Raw genomic sequence first — 15734 nt, 5'->3', positions numbered from 1 at the left:
ATGTACATCCCCACCCGCACCCTCCGCTCAGAAATGAAGAAATGCCTATGCATCCCCCAGGAAGGTCCCTCCTCTCAAAAACCACCTGCAAACGCTCCTACAGCCACTTCATCCCCCAACTCTGGAACCAACTCCCCCCCACAAATCAGACTACAGAACTCAATGACCTTCAATTAAAATTCACCTCAGTCTACGCCTCACCCCCTTAACCCCCCCCCTTCTCCATTCCAATCTCCTACTTAAATTGCTGTATAGTCCACTCTTAACCTGTGCTTAATTTACTGTATAGTCCTTGTATTTAAACTACTGTTCTTAAATTGCTGTATAATCCCCGTATTTAAACTAGTGTATAGTCTTGTATGTCCAAATATACTCCAATGTGAATGTTTGCTTGTAGACCGTTCTGAGCTAATGGGAGAACAGGATAAAAATCTAAATAAATAAATAAAAAACTGGAGGAAAAAAATGTAAAATCCCTTAAGAAAAAAATGGTCTTTTTCTCTTAAATTATACAGAATAGCAAAATGGAAAAACTTCACCAGCAGGAAAACCTCATTCAGATCATGTTACCTGCAGCAGGGCCATAGACACAAAATGGGTGCTGTGGCATATAACATGCCTTTTAACCTTTAGTAAGAGATCCCCTCATTTTCATTCCTTTTGAGCTCTATCTTTTTAGAGAAGATGCGGTATATAAGCTTAAGGTTTAGTTTAGTTTAATTTACTGCAACACTAAAACTGTTGAGCTTATTACGCGCCAATTCACATGTAATCGATTGGAGCGGTTCATCTAATCCCGTTTAAGGCAAACATTCAAATCTAATACAAGTAGGGTTTAAGCCTTGATATAGAACTTGACAAAAATGTTGGATTTTTTTAAAAAGAAAATATTTTAGAAAAATCGTTCCCTATTACATTAACTAGGTGGGAGGAAGAGCTGCAGCAATGCAGGCTCTGCTTCTCAGGCCCTGAACCACCAACCGCGAACTTCTTAAATACTAAGGAAGTTTCTGGCTCTCTTCCGGGGGATGGCATGTCCTGCACTACCTTCGCCTAATAGAAGACTTTACCGGGGTTTGAAAATTATCACGAAGGTGCATCAATTAATGGACCACCAAAGGCCAGTCCATTTCAAGTCAGTAGCGGCCACTTTAGTATCTCAGCTCAAACCTACAAAATGTTTCAAGCTCTAGTTTTGCTCCTATCATTTTTTCATATTGGGGGGGGGGGGGGGAACAGTCACTAAAACCTCCTTACGCACTGAACGGCTCTGACGTGCTAGGAGATTCCAAGTTAGGACCACCGTAATCACCCCCTCTCCTACGCCGCAATTCGGAAACTTAGCGCGAGAATACCTGGCGTCACCAACGGCTCCAAGCTACTCGGTAGAGATGCGATCCAAATGCTCAACGCCCGAAGGAGCCGGAAGCGTGCGCGGAACCCGGCCGGCGACTCTGTTGGGGTCACGTGCTAGTTCAAGGGCCTTAAGTGAGTGACGTCTAAGACCTCGCCCAAGGGCTGCCAATAGTTCAGTCCGAATCTCTTCTACAGAGTACAGAAAAGCAGAGAAATTAATTTGAGGCAAATCTTTTGAAGAAGTTTTACAAGGTGGTATAACCATGCAGAAATTTAAATATACAGTATATTATTTGGAAAAGTCAGTGTTGAATTTTTTAAATGCCCTGGATCGTGGAACAAATCCAGAGAGTGGATCATCACAGAGTTTGGCTGTCTGGGGATGTAGTGTCATAATACTTTACAAATGTAAAATAATAATAATAAAATTTACATTTGTTATCTTTGGTAGTGTTACCACAATTGTAAGGACAAAAAATGAAGACACACGGCCCCCAACATTTAAGTGTCCAGTCACTTTGCCCTGTGGTATTCACCCTCTTGCCCTCTCCCCGCCAGAGGAGAAAAAGTGAATTGCAGTCTGCTTCCTCCCTCTGTGCCTGCCACCTTGACACACGCTGCCTTCGGTGACCCAGAGGCTCCTCCTCTGCTATTGCTTCCTGTTCCCGCATAGGCAGAAAGCAGTAGAAAGAAAGCAAGCTTCCGGGTCGCCGAAGGTAGCCTGTATATGTCAGTCAACACTCAATGGCCCAAAGAGTTATAGCAGCACCTGGTAAGCAAGCACTGGATTCTGGGGGTAGGGGATATACATGGGGGAGGGTAAGAGAGATGCTGGACCGTGGGGATGGGGAGAAAAGGGAAGGAAAAATGCCAGACCTCCAGGGGAGGGAATGGAAGGGTCAGATAAAGATGTCAGACTACTGGAGGGGGAAAGAGAAGGAGAGAGATGTCAGACCAGGGAAAGGAAGGAGGAGGAAGGGATTCCAGACTAAAGTAAGGGGAGGGGAAGGAAAAGATAGAGAGATGGCAGACAACAAAGGGGGGAGGAAGGAAAAGAGATGCCAGACTTTGGGAAGGAGAGGATAAAGATCCCAGACCATAGGAGGGAGAAAGGGAGAAGACAGATGTCAGACCATAGGAGAGGGAAAGAAAAGGAAGAGATGGTACAAAGGGATGGAAGGGAAGGAAAAAGAGAGAGGGAGGACATGGTGCACAGAGATAGGACCAAACCGTTTAGGTCCTCCGAGCACGCCTCCTTTTATCCCCTCCCACCCACAATCCACCGCGGCTGCGACAACCCGATAGAGGGGAAGCAGCGATCCCAAGACCACGGACCGCCCCCCCCCCCGCCCCCCCCCCCTCCTAGCTCTCTCTCTCATTTTCTATCCCTACCCCGGCTAGCAAGCCCGACGAGCGACTCAGCGGGCCACCCAGTCCCGCGTTAGGGTCGCCCGTCGAGACCAGCTCTCGGGCTTGCTTATTCCGTCATGCACATAAGTTCTTCACCCCCTAAACTGTACCGTGTCCTGCAAGGTCATGCCCAAATCCATGACCTTGCAGGGCCACATGTCTTTTTTTTGAAAGAAGAAATCTGGTAGCCCTAGTTCACACTATTGGCAGTCGATTCACTGGGTCTTCTTTCCTATCTCCTGGAATTGGTCTGACCTATCTGAGCCTCAGCATCTTCCTCTGGGAGACCCCATAACTGTGCCAGACATGGTGGAATGTTAGCAGCCAATGGGGACAGTAAAACATCATGTCCCAGGGGACAACAATGTTCTTTTGCTGCTCTCTGAAGCAGGACCCCCAGAACTTGGCAATCTGGAAACGGGCCTGATGGCAAAGTGGTTGAGAGTGAATTGAGTCGGGAACCAGGTCTGGGTCAGAGAGGCAACATCCGTCCCTAAGGATCACTTTCCTCTCGTGTTTTGAGGCATCAGGAATAGAAGAAAATACAAGTATTACAATTATCACGCCCTGGCTACTAAAACACTGACTGATATCATGGCGCTATCTTGGCCACACCTCTCCCTCTAAATTAGGTTTTCCAATTAAATAACATTTTTTACTAACTTTCAAGAGCTATGTCTTCTTCATCAGATGAATACATCTGTAGTTCATTCTGCATTAATCTTTATTTTCTCTGGATGATATTCAACTGGTGTGCTGAGTGATTTATAAAATGCTCACTGTCACTAGCCAAATCAGACCCAGAGATATACTCATGCAATGTCAGGCTATATCCAGGCACTAATCTACTATAATAAAACCCTAAGCGTGCATGCGCACGCTTACCTGTGTGGTTCTGTTTTCCATGATCCTGTAGGTCCCTGCCGGCAAGAGTGTGCATGCGCGCATAGGGTTCTTTCTGTGTAAGGCAGATCGACGTCATCGCCCCCTTCCCCCCCGGCGCACCTGAACCCCAGGAGGATAGTGATCGTGAGTTACATCCCAGTGCCACAAGGGGATACCAGTACAGAGCTTAATTTGCAAGGATCCTTGAGACCAGATAGCTGTGTTAAGGACCAGCCCTCCTAGGATGTTACCAGCTCCCCACCCCAGGACAAACAGCTTCAATATAAGAAATGTAATCCTTAGTTGGGTTACTGAGCCATAGCAGATTTTTTTTTTTTTTTGGGGGGGGGGAGTGTCGATGTCTTATATTCCATTTAATGATGGGGAGGGGAGGATATTTTCCCTATCTGTCCTGGTGGGCTTACAATCTATGAATATATTCATATAAACCGTTCTGAGCTCCCTTGGGAGAACGGCAGAGAAAATTGAATAAATAAATTTAAAAAAACTAATGTACCTGGGGCAATGGGGAGATTAAGTGACTTACCCAGGGTCACAAGGGGCAGTGTGGGATTTGAACCCACAATCTCAGGGTGCTGAGGCTATAGCTCTAACCACTCACTCTCCCATGGGGGGGAGGGGAGGAAAGAGGAGAAATGCCGTTATGAATTCAATAAATCTAATTGTGCTTTATATCATAGGGCCACGGACCAGGCAGGCATGACACAGGGGGCCAGGGGGAGAGGGAAAGGGGGCTGCTATGGGGGAGGGGTGTGCTGGGGGCCAGACAGCAATCATGCTTTGCTCTGGGAGGGGGGGACAGAAGGGAGCCATGGAGCAGGCATGCATGGCATAACAGGGGGCCAGGGGGAGAGGGAAAGGGGCCTACTATGGGGGGAAGGGTGTGCTGGGGAGTAGGCAGCAATCATGCTTTGCTCTGGGAGGGGGGAACAGAAGGGGGCCACAGAGCAGGCAGACATGGCACAACAGGGGGCCAGGGAGAGAGGGAAAGGGGGCTGCTTTAAGGGGAGGGGTATGCTAAAAAAAAAAAACCAACAGACAGACAGCGGCCAAGGAGAGAGAGAGAGAGAGAGAGAAAGAAAGACAGACATACACATCTATTCTAGCACCTGTTAATGTAACGGGCTTAAAGATTAGTATTGAATATTCAGGATCAGCCTCAGATCCGGAAGTTGTACGGGTGCCGGTCAATATTCAGTGTTGGCACCCACATATCTAATAGGGCAAAGACTGGACCACTTTTTATGCGGTCCTATTTGTCTGATTAGGTATGCAGGCACTGGCACTGATTATAGCTGTGCCTGCATATCTGACATTTCCACAGAACTCAACTTAGGTTGAAATTAATTCGGTTTGACTTTGAATTGATCAACATTTCAACCTAGTTCTTTAAAATGTACAAATATTTTTAAAAATTCAAAAACAATTTTATATTTTACCTCAACAGCACAATTAAAAAACAAATCAAAGTGTAAACTACACCTGAATATGCATTTTTTTTTTTTTTTTTTTATTATATTTTATTAAGTTTTCAATGATGGAAGAACAAAGCACTCAAATACACGTGGTGTACAACAAATTTCGTGAATACCAAAATACTGCTCAAATTCACCAACACATTCTTGAGCCCTCCCCCCCATCCCACCCACCCCCACCTCCCCTCCCATGACCCAAACAAACAAATCATAACAAAAATCCACTCCAGTACAGTCTTAAATATACAGTCAAACATTTAACAAATGACTTCGAGATCTTGATGTTAAAGTATCCCAGAACGGAGCTGAATATGCATTTTTAATGACACAATGCTGCCACCTTGTGACAAACTATTGGCTTGTTCTTAGGATAGCATTTTACAATCGATCTGCTATTAGACCTGATTGGTTTGCCATGGAAGACACCCCTGCAGTGGCGTACCAAGGGGGGGGGGGGGGGCGGTGCGCCCCGGGTGCCAGCCCTAAGGGGGTGTTCCCGGCCTTGCCGTTCAGTCCCCCGCCACCCCCGAAGGACCGCTCACCCCACTGACCTTCCTGCACCACCTGTGAAGCAGCCCGCAGCAGGATCACGAAGTCAGCGTCAGCGATCCCTGCGCTGCTTAGGCGCTGCTTCCTGCGCCGCGATCCCGCCCCTCCTCTGACGTCAGAGGAGGGGCGGGACCGTGGCGCAGGAAGCAGCGCAGGGATCGCTGACGCTGACTTCGCGATCCTGCTGCGGCTGCTTCATAGGTGGTGCGGGGAGGCCAGGGGGGCGAGCGGTCCTTCGGGGTGGGTCGGGGCAACAGGCCGCCAGGGTGGGGCGGGCGGGCAGGCAAGCAGGCTTTCAAGGGGGGACAGGCCTTCGGGGGGGGTGCAGACCTTCAAGGGGGCAGGCAGGCCTTCAGGGGGGGTGCAGGCCTTCGGGGGGGGTGTAGGCCTTTGGGGGGGTGCAGGCCTTCAAGGGGGAAAAGGCAGGCAGGTCTACAAGGGGGGGAAAGGCCTACAAGGGGGGGACAGGCCTTCAAGGGGGGGGTGCAGGCCTTCAAGGGGGAGACAGGCCTTCAAGGGGGGGAAAGGCAGGCAGGCAGGCCTTAAAGGGGGGACAGGCCTACAAGGGGGGGGACAGGCCTACAAGGGGGGGGGACAGGCCTTCAAGGGGGGGGACAGGCCTTCGGGGGGGGTGCAGACCTTCAAGGGAGTGCAGGCCTTCGGGGGGGGTGCAGGCCTTCAAGGGGTGCAGGCCTTCAAGGGGGAGAAAGGCAGGCAGGCAGGCAGGCCTTAAAGGGGGGACAGGCCTACAAGGGGGGGGACAGGCCTACAAGGGGGTGGGACAGGCCTTCAAGGGGGGGACAGGCCTTCGGGGGGGTGCAGACCTTCAAGGGAGTGCAGGCCTTCGAGGGGGGGTGCAGGCCTTCAAGGGGGTGCAGGCCTTCAAGGGGGGACAGGCCTTCAAGGGGGGGAAAGGCAGGCAGGCAGGCCTTCAAGGGGGGGACAGGCCTACAAGGGGGGGGGAGAAGCTACAAGGGGGTGGGACAGGCCTTCAAATGGGGGACAGGCCTTCGGGGGGGTGCAGGCCTTCGGGGGGTGCAGACCTTCAAGGGGGGGACAGGCAGGCCTTCAAGGGGGGGGACAGGCCTACAAGGGGATGGGACAGGCCTTCAAGGGGGGTGCAGGCCTTCAAGGGGGGACAGGCAGACCTTTAAGGGGGGACAGGCCTTTGGGGGGGACCATGATTTAGAAGTACACGGAGGGAAGGGGGTGTTCAAAGAGACGTGCATATGCCAAACTTTGGGGGGGGAAGAAATAATGGGTCTGAAAATAGAGGAGAGGGAGAGAGATGATGGACCATGGGATTTAGGGAGGGAAGGAACAGAAAGGGAGAGAAATTGGACACAAGGGATGGTGTGGAGGAGGGATAGAGATACTGGATAGGAGGGTAATTAGGAAAAGAAAGGGAGAGATGGTGGACTCTGGGATGGTGGGGAAGGAGGGAGAGATGCCGGATGAAAGGGTATTTAAGAAAAGGTGGATCTGTGGAGGGAGATGAAAAAAAGGAAAGATACCAGACTTCCTGGGAAGGGAAGGGAAATGGAAAGGGAGGACAGAGTTGGCAGATGGATGGTTAGCATGCAGAAAGAAGGAGACCCTGGCAAGCAAGTTATCAGAAGAAAACCAGAGCCTTGGACCAACAAGATTTGAAATATAACCAGACAACAAAAGGTAGAAAAATTAATTTTATTTTCTGTTTTGTGATTATAATATGTCAGATTTGAAATGTGTATCCTGCCAGAGCTGGTGTTGGACTGCAAACGTGAGCTAGGATTTAACAGAGAGAGGAAAAGTCCTTTTTGTTTCTTTATTTTATTTACACCACAGCGCCAGTGTGGTTAGGAGAAGCCAAAGGGGGTGAAAAAGCTATAAAACCCACCAGGAGTTTTGAAAAAAATCACCCAACTGGGCAGGAAAATCGAATTGAAAAACCAATTCAATAGGGCTGAATCAAATCAAAATTTTTTTTCCTGTATCTGGCAGCATTAGTTTGCGCTACTGTCTTAGACTTTAGGACCTGGGATTGGGGAGAGATGGCATCCTCAGTACTTTATAATGCAAGTGAAACGAGGATTTGGTCAGACTTTTGAAGGGTCTGCAGAAAAAAAATATTGTATAGGCCGGGGACATGAGACAGCAGGAAATGGGAACTTTTCTTCCTTCTATTTTTGTGAATGGAAAGGCTGAGGATGTCAGAGAGTTCAGTTAAAATATGTGCTTTATAAGAAAATATAATAATGTGTTTTATAAAGTTTATAGCATAGCTGGCCTACCCAGTGAGGTGTTCCTAGTGGTGATGGTGGCAGCGTGTCAATGTGTTGAGAGGAAGAGGTGGTCTGGGAAATTTTGCTGAGCAAACTCCGGGTCCATTTCCACCCCCCAGTTAGTCCACTCCACTCAACTGGTTCACACACTGAATGGGTCTTTGGGTGTTGTTTTGGGATCTCTTCCAGTGGTTTATCTCCTTCTGGTCCAAGGAAGGAAACTTTGTTATCCTTAGCATTGACCTACAGAATATGTTTGTAACAGCGCTGCTTGTGTGGCATTAGGCTATGTAGTGATCGAAAGAAAAAAACAGACCTTTGCACATTTTTGCACTATATGGTGGGTGTATGAGGAGATTCACATTTCCTGCACAGCTAAGTCCTTGTGAAGTTACCTTGTTCTTTCTGTATTTGACATCTAGCAAGGTCTCTGTTTGAAAGGAAAGATCTAAACTTAAAAATGAAGTGGCCAGAAGTTATGGTAAAAGCAGATAGTGTAGCTGGTTTTAAGAAAGATTTGGACAAATTCCTGGAGGAAAAGTCCATAATCTGTTATTAAAGACATGGGGGAAGTGTCTGCTTGCCCTGGATCGGTAGCATGGAATGTTGCTACTCTTTGGGTTTTGACCAGGTATTAGTGTCCTGGATTGGCTACCATGAAAATGGGCTACTGGGCATGATGGACTATTGGTCTGACCCAGTTAGGCTATTCTTATGTTATGTTCTCATCTGTAGGGGCCTTTGTTTTCACTTCTTATTTTAATGTATTTTTTTTCTGGGAACTTATCAGTGTTTTTTATAATGGGAACAAAAATGGAAGAGAATTAATGTGTGTGGGATGAGGGGGTAACTAATTTCTTCAGCTAAATAATTCAATCCACTTCAAACAGACATAGGAGAACTCACGCACCATTCACACACCCTCCAACCAAAAACGTCAAAAGAAAAAAACTGTTCGACAACCTCCTAGCCATTTGAGCTGCAACACTCGACCCCCAACTCTACAACCAATTGACATCGACCACATACTGCAAAACCTTCAAAAAGAAATAAAAACTCTTCTATTCAAAAAACACATAAAACCGAACTAACACAATCAGAACTGTCCCAAGCATCACCTGCAACTACTCCATATGTACTTCTGATGTCATGACAATTCAGACATAATTTATGTTATGTTATGTTTGGAATATAAGAAAATTTTCACTGCCTGTTTCTAATCTGACCATTTATTCTGTTTCATGGTCATTACAAAAAATATTTTTTTACATAGGGGGGGTGTCAAAAAATGATGGGCCCCGGGTGCCACATACCCTAGGTACGCCACTGCACCCCTGCATGACAATCAGATCCAGACCAGCACCTGGATATAACTCTCAGCTGCAGGAGACATCAGTGCTGGTATGCCTTTCTTTCTTTTTTTTTTTCCAACCTTTATTGAGAACCAACAAAAAATATACATACAACCCCCCCCCCCCCCCGACATATTTGGGGTACCAATACATAAGTCATCCAGCAGGCGAACAGCCCAAAAATATACAATAAAATAAGAAATAAAATAAAATTCCCCACCCCACCCCCCTCCCGCCCACCTCTGCTAGGCAAAACACTAACTCCCATTTCACCTCCCTAGCTATGGCCCGCTCCACCTGTCTATCCACAGTCCCCTTTATTTAAACTCCAAACTTTAAAGTTGGATCTGTCTCCTGGCATGCCTTTCTGAGGTTTAATTTGCATCCACCTCCTTCTTAGATACAGCTCTGGAATGTGAGAATGAATAAATAGGCAGCACGCAGGGCATGGATAGCTGGGTGCTACTTTAGCCACTACACAAGTGGAAATAAACACTAGCTTGTGCTCAGTTTAAGAGGTGTTTATTAATATATCGATATTGAGGCGGGTGAAGAAAATCACTCACAGTCTTCTCCGACCGCCTCTTCCAGTAGTAAAGTTGGGCTACACCAATCAGGAGCTGCTTTGACACGTAGCTCCAGATTGGTGTAGCCCGACTTTACTACAGGAAGAAGCGGTCAGAGCAGACTGCGAATGATTGAGTCTGCAAACCGCGAATTCACGGGGGAACACTGTATATTAGAACTTTTAGTTTGTGGTCCTGTATTTGTATAGGGTTTATCTGTGTTCTGCATGTGTGACCATAGGAAGATATTTGTTGGCAGTTTGTCTGGGTTTTGGAAGGCCCGGAGCTTGGGGGCCACGTCTAGAGGACCTCTGCGCATGTGATGACATCACACATATGTGCGCATGAGCTTGATGTCATCATATTGACATCAACGCATGCGCAAGGTCCTCTAGACAGCCCAGGGAAGGAGACACGAGCTCGTGTGTGAGCGGGGCTGGGGGCAGAATGGGGTGAGGCTGGGGATGGAACAGGGCTGGGCTGGGAGCAAAATGGGCCGGGGCCATGTGTCCTCTGTTTTAAAGAGGCAATCTGGTAACCCTAATTATTGCAAAAATCACACAAAAAATGAGCGACCAATTGGGATGATCTGCAACTGGGAAATTGGTTTCACAAAAAGTGGAGAAAAATACTCAGATATTACTGCACCCTCCCATTACTGAAGTAATATAAGGGTAGGGGCAAAAAATACCATCATGCATCAGAAAAAAACTTCACACACTCCCCAAAAAAAACAGAAGCAGATCAAACCTTGCTCTCAGGCAGGAATTAATAAATCAAGGGGAGCAAAAAAATAGCAAAACTTATCTTGACTCGGACTTTTTTCATAAACAATTCAAACGTCCGTTGCTTGTCACAAATACCCTAATTATTAGTCATGTAAACCTGTGAATAGCACTGCTTATCTGTGGGAGAGAGCAACAGGGATGGAACTACTGTCAAGGATCCTGCAAGGTCCTTATGACCTAGTTTGGCTGTTATCAGATATAGGATGCTGTACTCTGGATTTTTAAGATACCCAGTTCTAACTGCTTCCTAACCGCCGTAGCTGCTTCCCAAAGCCCATAGTGCAGGAGTGTCAAAGTCCCTCCTCGAGGGCTGCAATCCAGTCGGGTTTTTGGGATTTCCCCAATGAATATGCATGAGATCCATTTGCATGCACTGCTTTCATTGTATGCTAATAGATCTAATGCATATTCATTGGGGGAATCCTGAAAACCCGACTATTGCGGCCCTCAAGGAGGGACTTTGACACCCTTGCCGTAATGCAAGCTGCCCAAGACTCAAAATAAGTGGTCTGTCTATCTCGCCCCACCCATGCTTTCAACCGCAGACCAACCACGGTTGAAAGCATGGGTGGGGCGAGATAGACAGGCCACTGGGAAGCAGCTATGGCGAAATGCGTCAAGCCCAGAGATTTTTCAAAGTGATTTTGTATCAATGCATACATTTCAGATAAGTGGCTCTTTCAAAAAAATTTTTACATGCAATATATATACTAAAAACTCATGCAATGATTGGAGAGTGACGTTACAGCCTGTTTAAATGTCTGATTTTCTAGCTTCTGGTCTGAAAAATCAAATTTAACTCTGAGCACTGTTTTTGAACCAGCTGATGTATGTATGAATGTTTTTGTGTAAAGTTTCAGTAGCCACTTCTTTGTTGTAGCTTTTTAGCTGACATCTTTGCAAAAGGTACATTATCAGTGCTGTGTTGTTGTTGTTTTTTCTTTCAGCTCTTTGCAACATGAGCTGCTTGCAGCCATAGTTAATTAGAGCTGCACTCTTGACCTCTTGCTTTTTCCTGTTCAAGCTCCCTACACCAGCTGGAATGGGGAGTTTCAAGGCAACACTGTTACAGGTGCATACCTGCTGACCCCAGTAATTGTCAGAGGCTTCTGGTAATTTCTGGAAATAAACCCTAGTAGAAATCAAGGTAGCTCTTGAATTTTCTGAAAGAGTGGGCTAGTGGTAGTAGCTACACCCCCAAAGAGAATATAAACTCTGCCTTTAGGTGTCAAATTTATCTTTGGAATCTCTTCTGCCATTGGCCTTATACCTTGCTGAAGGAGAGCCCCTTCACTTTGCCTATGCCTGAAACTGAACACCTGAGAGAATTATATTTTCAGCCTATCTAGACCACCCAGGTTAAACATTATGGGCACTTGCTACAGCAGCAAGCTATCAGAGGCTGGGACAAGTCCCAGGTCTGAAACCTAGTGCTGGCTTGCTTTAGTGAGAAGGGGTGGGGGTGGGGACTCTTACCCAGTGGAATCTTCTATGGAAGGAGTTTAAGGAGTGCTTCAGCATTTGTGCAGCACTACTAGTCAGGTAGCCCATATTATACTCCTATTGGAACCTACATCTCTGGCAGAAGGGAGAGAAAAACTAATTCTTACACATGCTACTGGTACCAGGCTTCCATCATAAAGCACTTAACATCTGATATGAACTGTGCTATGTTGAACTATGCACTTATCATCTATATCAGTGGTCTCAAACTCAAGCCCTTTGCAGGGCCATATTTTGGATTTGTAGGTACTTGGAGGGCCTCAGAAAAAATAGTTACTGCCTTATTAAAGAAATGGCTATTTTGTATGAAAACTCTTTATAGTTTATAAATCTTTACTTTTAGCTAAGTCTTAATAATAATATTGTAATTTATAGCTAGAGAAACATATGATCAATAAACTGTTTTATTTTACTTTTGTGATTATGATAAACATACCGAGGGCCTCAAAATAGTACCTGCCAGGCTACATGTGGCCCCCGGGCCGCGAGTTTGAGACCACTGATCTATATCTATTTTATTTTTGTAACATCTTTTGGGGGGGGGGGGGGGTTTGGAGGGAGAGGAGCAAGTATATAGGTTGGAACGGGTTTCCTAAGGAAGCTGTTTAAGGAAACTGGTTCTTTCATTAATTGAGAGAAATAAAGTTCATGTTCAGAGTTTGAACTTCTGGTGTTGTCTACCTTAGTGGGAGGGAGAGAGTGGACAGTCTGATGTGAATTTGCAATGGCCTCCCAGCTCTAGAACTGGTCCTTGAAGGATGACCAGTCAGTTTCTGCTGAGTGTTCTAGGATGTAGGTGGTATGGGATACTATCGGAATCGGTCCTCTCCCCTCGTTATGTAATATGTTATGTCCCTTTTCTATAAGGTGTTGGAGAATTTGGGCTTTAGATGTTCTGTACTGGCATATTATATTACAACTGGAGATCAGTGGCAAGTTGATTGTAGAGAACCCGAAAGTCAGGGTGACGTGCATAGCCATTTGGATGAAAGAAAGATGATTGGTCTTGAATACTGTGTAGTCCGAAGTGTGGTTTGGTGGGTGGGAGGAGGTGGAAATACATTTTGTGGCTGCTGTTAGGAACAATCCAGTTAAAGGGAAACAAAGTTGTTTGTAATTTAGGAGTGTGAATTAATTGAAATCTGACATTCAATGCACACATCTCAAAATTAGTTCAAGCAATTCTTTTTTTTTAAAATTGTATTTGTATAGTTGTTAATTACATTCTCTTTTGGATGTGGTAAAGTCACAGTTATTAGTCCAGACTTTGATTCTATGGTACCTCAACTATGACAATACTCTTTTTGTAGGTCTATTTAAGAAACTGCTATCACAAACACAGGCAAAACACAGCTGCACAGTTAATGGAGGCCTGGGAATAACAGACCACATCTCTCCTATTCTTCAACAGTTGTACAGGCTGCCTTTGGTGTATTATGAGGTGTAAAAAGTTTTAACATTTGCTTTTAGGATTTTGCATGCCCAGGCATCCAAATATCTAGAATGCAGGATGGCCATGTATCAACCAAACTGCAGTCTTTTTTTTTTTTTTTTTTTCAACAATGAAACGTTTCCTACAGATTCCAAACAGTAGGCTGTTTCACTTGTAGATAATTAGGAAGAGAGCTTATAATGTTGTGGGATTGATGTGATGGAACAAAATACTGGATAAGATCTAGCAGTTCAGTTAGCTTAATTTTTGGAAACATGTAAAGGCTTGATTATGGCAGATGACATTTGGGGTTAGTGTAGGATGAGATTGGTGGATTGATGGTGGTATGTTGTGGAGGGATGGGGATTGTGGATGATATGGGTTAATTTGTAATTTTATTGATCTGTCCTTATGGTTTTTAATTTTGGGGAACTGTATTATATTGTTATTGTGGATGTATTTACATTTGATCAATGTTGTAATTTTTTTGAATTTGTTGGGCATCACCTTGAGATCTGTGGTTAAAAGATATCCAGGGATCACGTGACGCCATGCTGCGGGACAGACGCTAGTCTGTGTCTCTCCCGCGGCCCTCCGCAGATTCCCCTCCCCCTTCGGGCACTCTTCGGATGTTGAGGCGCCGGCCCGGACCCTCCGATACCTCCCCTCCTCCGGACGCGGTGGGCGAGTTTCGGGCCGATTTCGTCGGGGCGTGTAGCCGAAATTGGCCCGCAAAGCAACGGACCGCGGTAAGCAGGGGGAGGTCAAGATGGCGGCGCTGCCGTGCCCTGGAACAGCTAGGGAATCCTGTCTGCGACTGGCTGTAAGGCAGTATGTCCGTCCCTGAACCGAGGGGAACGACTGAATGAAACCAAATGACTTACGTTAAGTGCTGCAGCACAATGCAAGGCTGATGCTGAAAGCATTAAAAAATTAAAATAAGTCACTGCACACCAGCATGAGCCCAATAATCCAGTCCAGCTTATGCAGCTGTTAGAACTCTGGCAATAACAAGCTCCACGAACACATCCAGCTTTACTGAAACGAAAATACCAGGAGCCACGTGGAGAGGGGTGCTGCACTGGGGTTGGACTCGCTGGTAAGGATTTCTCTGCACTGCTGAGAGAGATCGTGCTTGGTCACTGAGAGCTAGGATCACAGACTTTAATCACCTATCCATTGAGCAGTCTTGGATCCGTGAAGTTGTGCAGCGAGGCGGACGTTAGTTTGTGTCTCTCTCTCCCGCGGCCCTACGCAGCTTCCCCTCCCTTTTTGGGCATTCTACGGCTCTTGAGCCTTTGGACCGGACCCTCCGATATCTCCCCCCCTCCGGACTCTGTGAGTGAGTCTCGGGCCGCTTCTGCGGTGGTATGTCGCTGAAGTCGGCCCGCAGAGAAAAGGACCGCGGCAAGCAAGGGGAACTCAAGATGGCGGCGCCGCCGAGTCCTGGCGCAGTTACGGGGGGTCCGGCTTGGATAGCTGAAATCACGGCCGGAGTTACGGCGGCGATGGAGCTCGTGTTGGAACAAAAGCTCCTGCCGTTGGATCACAAGCTGGCGGTGGTCCAGGCTTCGCTGGATGCTATGGGCCAGGAGACGGCGGCGTTCCGACAGCGGGTGAGCGATGTGGAGGATAGCCTGCAGCACGTGGAGGATGTCCAGACAACCCAGCAGCGCCTTATTTCTGCTCTCGAGGATCGTATTGAGGACCTGGAAAATAGATCACGCCGGTCCAATTTGCGTTTTATCGGATTTCCAGAGGCTGTGGCGGAGCGGGACTTGAGAGGCACGCTGGAAGCTTGGTTAGCTGCCTCTGTTACCTTTCCTGCGGATCTCGGCCCGCTTCGTATCGAGAGGGCGCATCGCCTGGGTCTCAGTTCAGCTCATCAGGCCCGGCCACGGGTGGTAATAGCAAAGATCTTGAACTATGCTCACAAACAGTCTATTCTTCAGGCGGCTCGGGGCGAGCGCGTTCTCACCTATCAAAACGGCAGGGTGCTCTGTTTTCAGGACTATTCTACGAAAGTGGCTCAGCAACGGCGGGCATTTGCTCCGGTGTGCTCTACGCTGGCGGCTCGCCATGTTCGCTTCGCCCTCCTCTACCCGGCGAGGTTGAGGGTCCATCACAATGGCA

The 15734-nt window shown here is 47.0% G+C and overlaps 2 protein-coding genes across 3 annotated transcripts in view; one reads left to right on the top strand and one right to left on the bottom strand.

The window, feature by feature from the left end:
* The window catches only part of CCDC9B (coiled-coil domain containing 9B), a 229332-nt gene extending 227796 nt beyond the window's left edge, over positions 1 to 1536 (bottom strand). Inside the window, exon 1 of one of the 2 annotated variants that reach the window (XM_033951784.1) lies at positions 1356 to 1536. The gene's annotated coding sequence lies outside the window, so the exon portion shown is untranslated. Of the gene's footprint in view, positions 1 to 570; positions 1003 to 1355 lie in introns of those variants that run through there. The other variant, XM_033951783.1, reaches the window with a different exon arrangement.
* DISP2 (dispatched RND transporter family member 2) overlaps positions 685 to 15734 on the top strand; it is a 69045-nt gene continuing 53995 nt past the window's right edge. The window contains exons 1-2 of the mRNA XM_033953252.1: positions 685 to 689; positions 2030 to 2128. Of these exons, the coding sequence (XP_033809143.1) occupies positions 685 to 689; positions 2030 to 2128 (104 nt within the window). The remainder of the gene's footprint in view (positions 690 to 2029; positions 2129 to 15734) is intronic.

The sequence above is a fragment of the Geotrypetes seraphini genome, chromosome 7, assembly GCF_902459505.1.
Source record: "Geotrypetes seraphini chromosome 7, aGeoSer1.1, whole genome shotgun sequence".
Lineage (NCBI taxonomy): Eukaryota > Metazoa > Chordata > Amphibia > Gymnophiona > Dermophiidae > Geotrypetes > Geotrypetes seraphini.
This window is presented reverse-complemented; position numbering and strand designations above follow the sequence as displayed.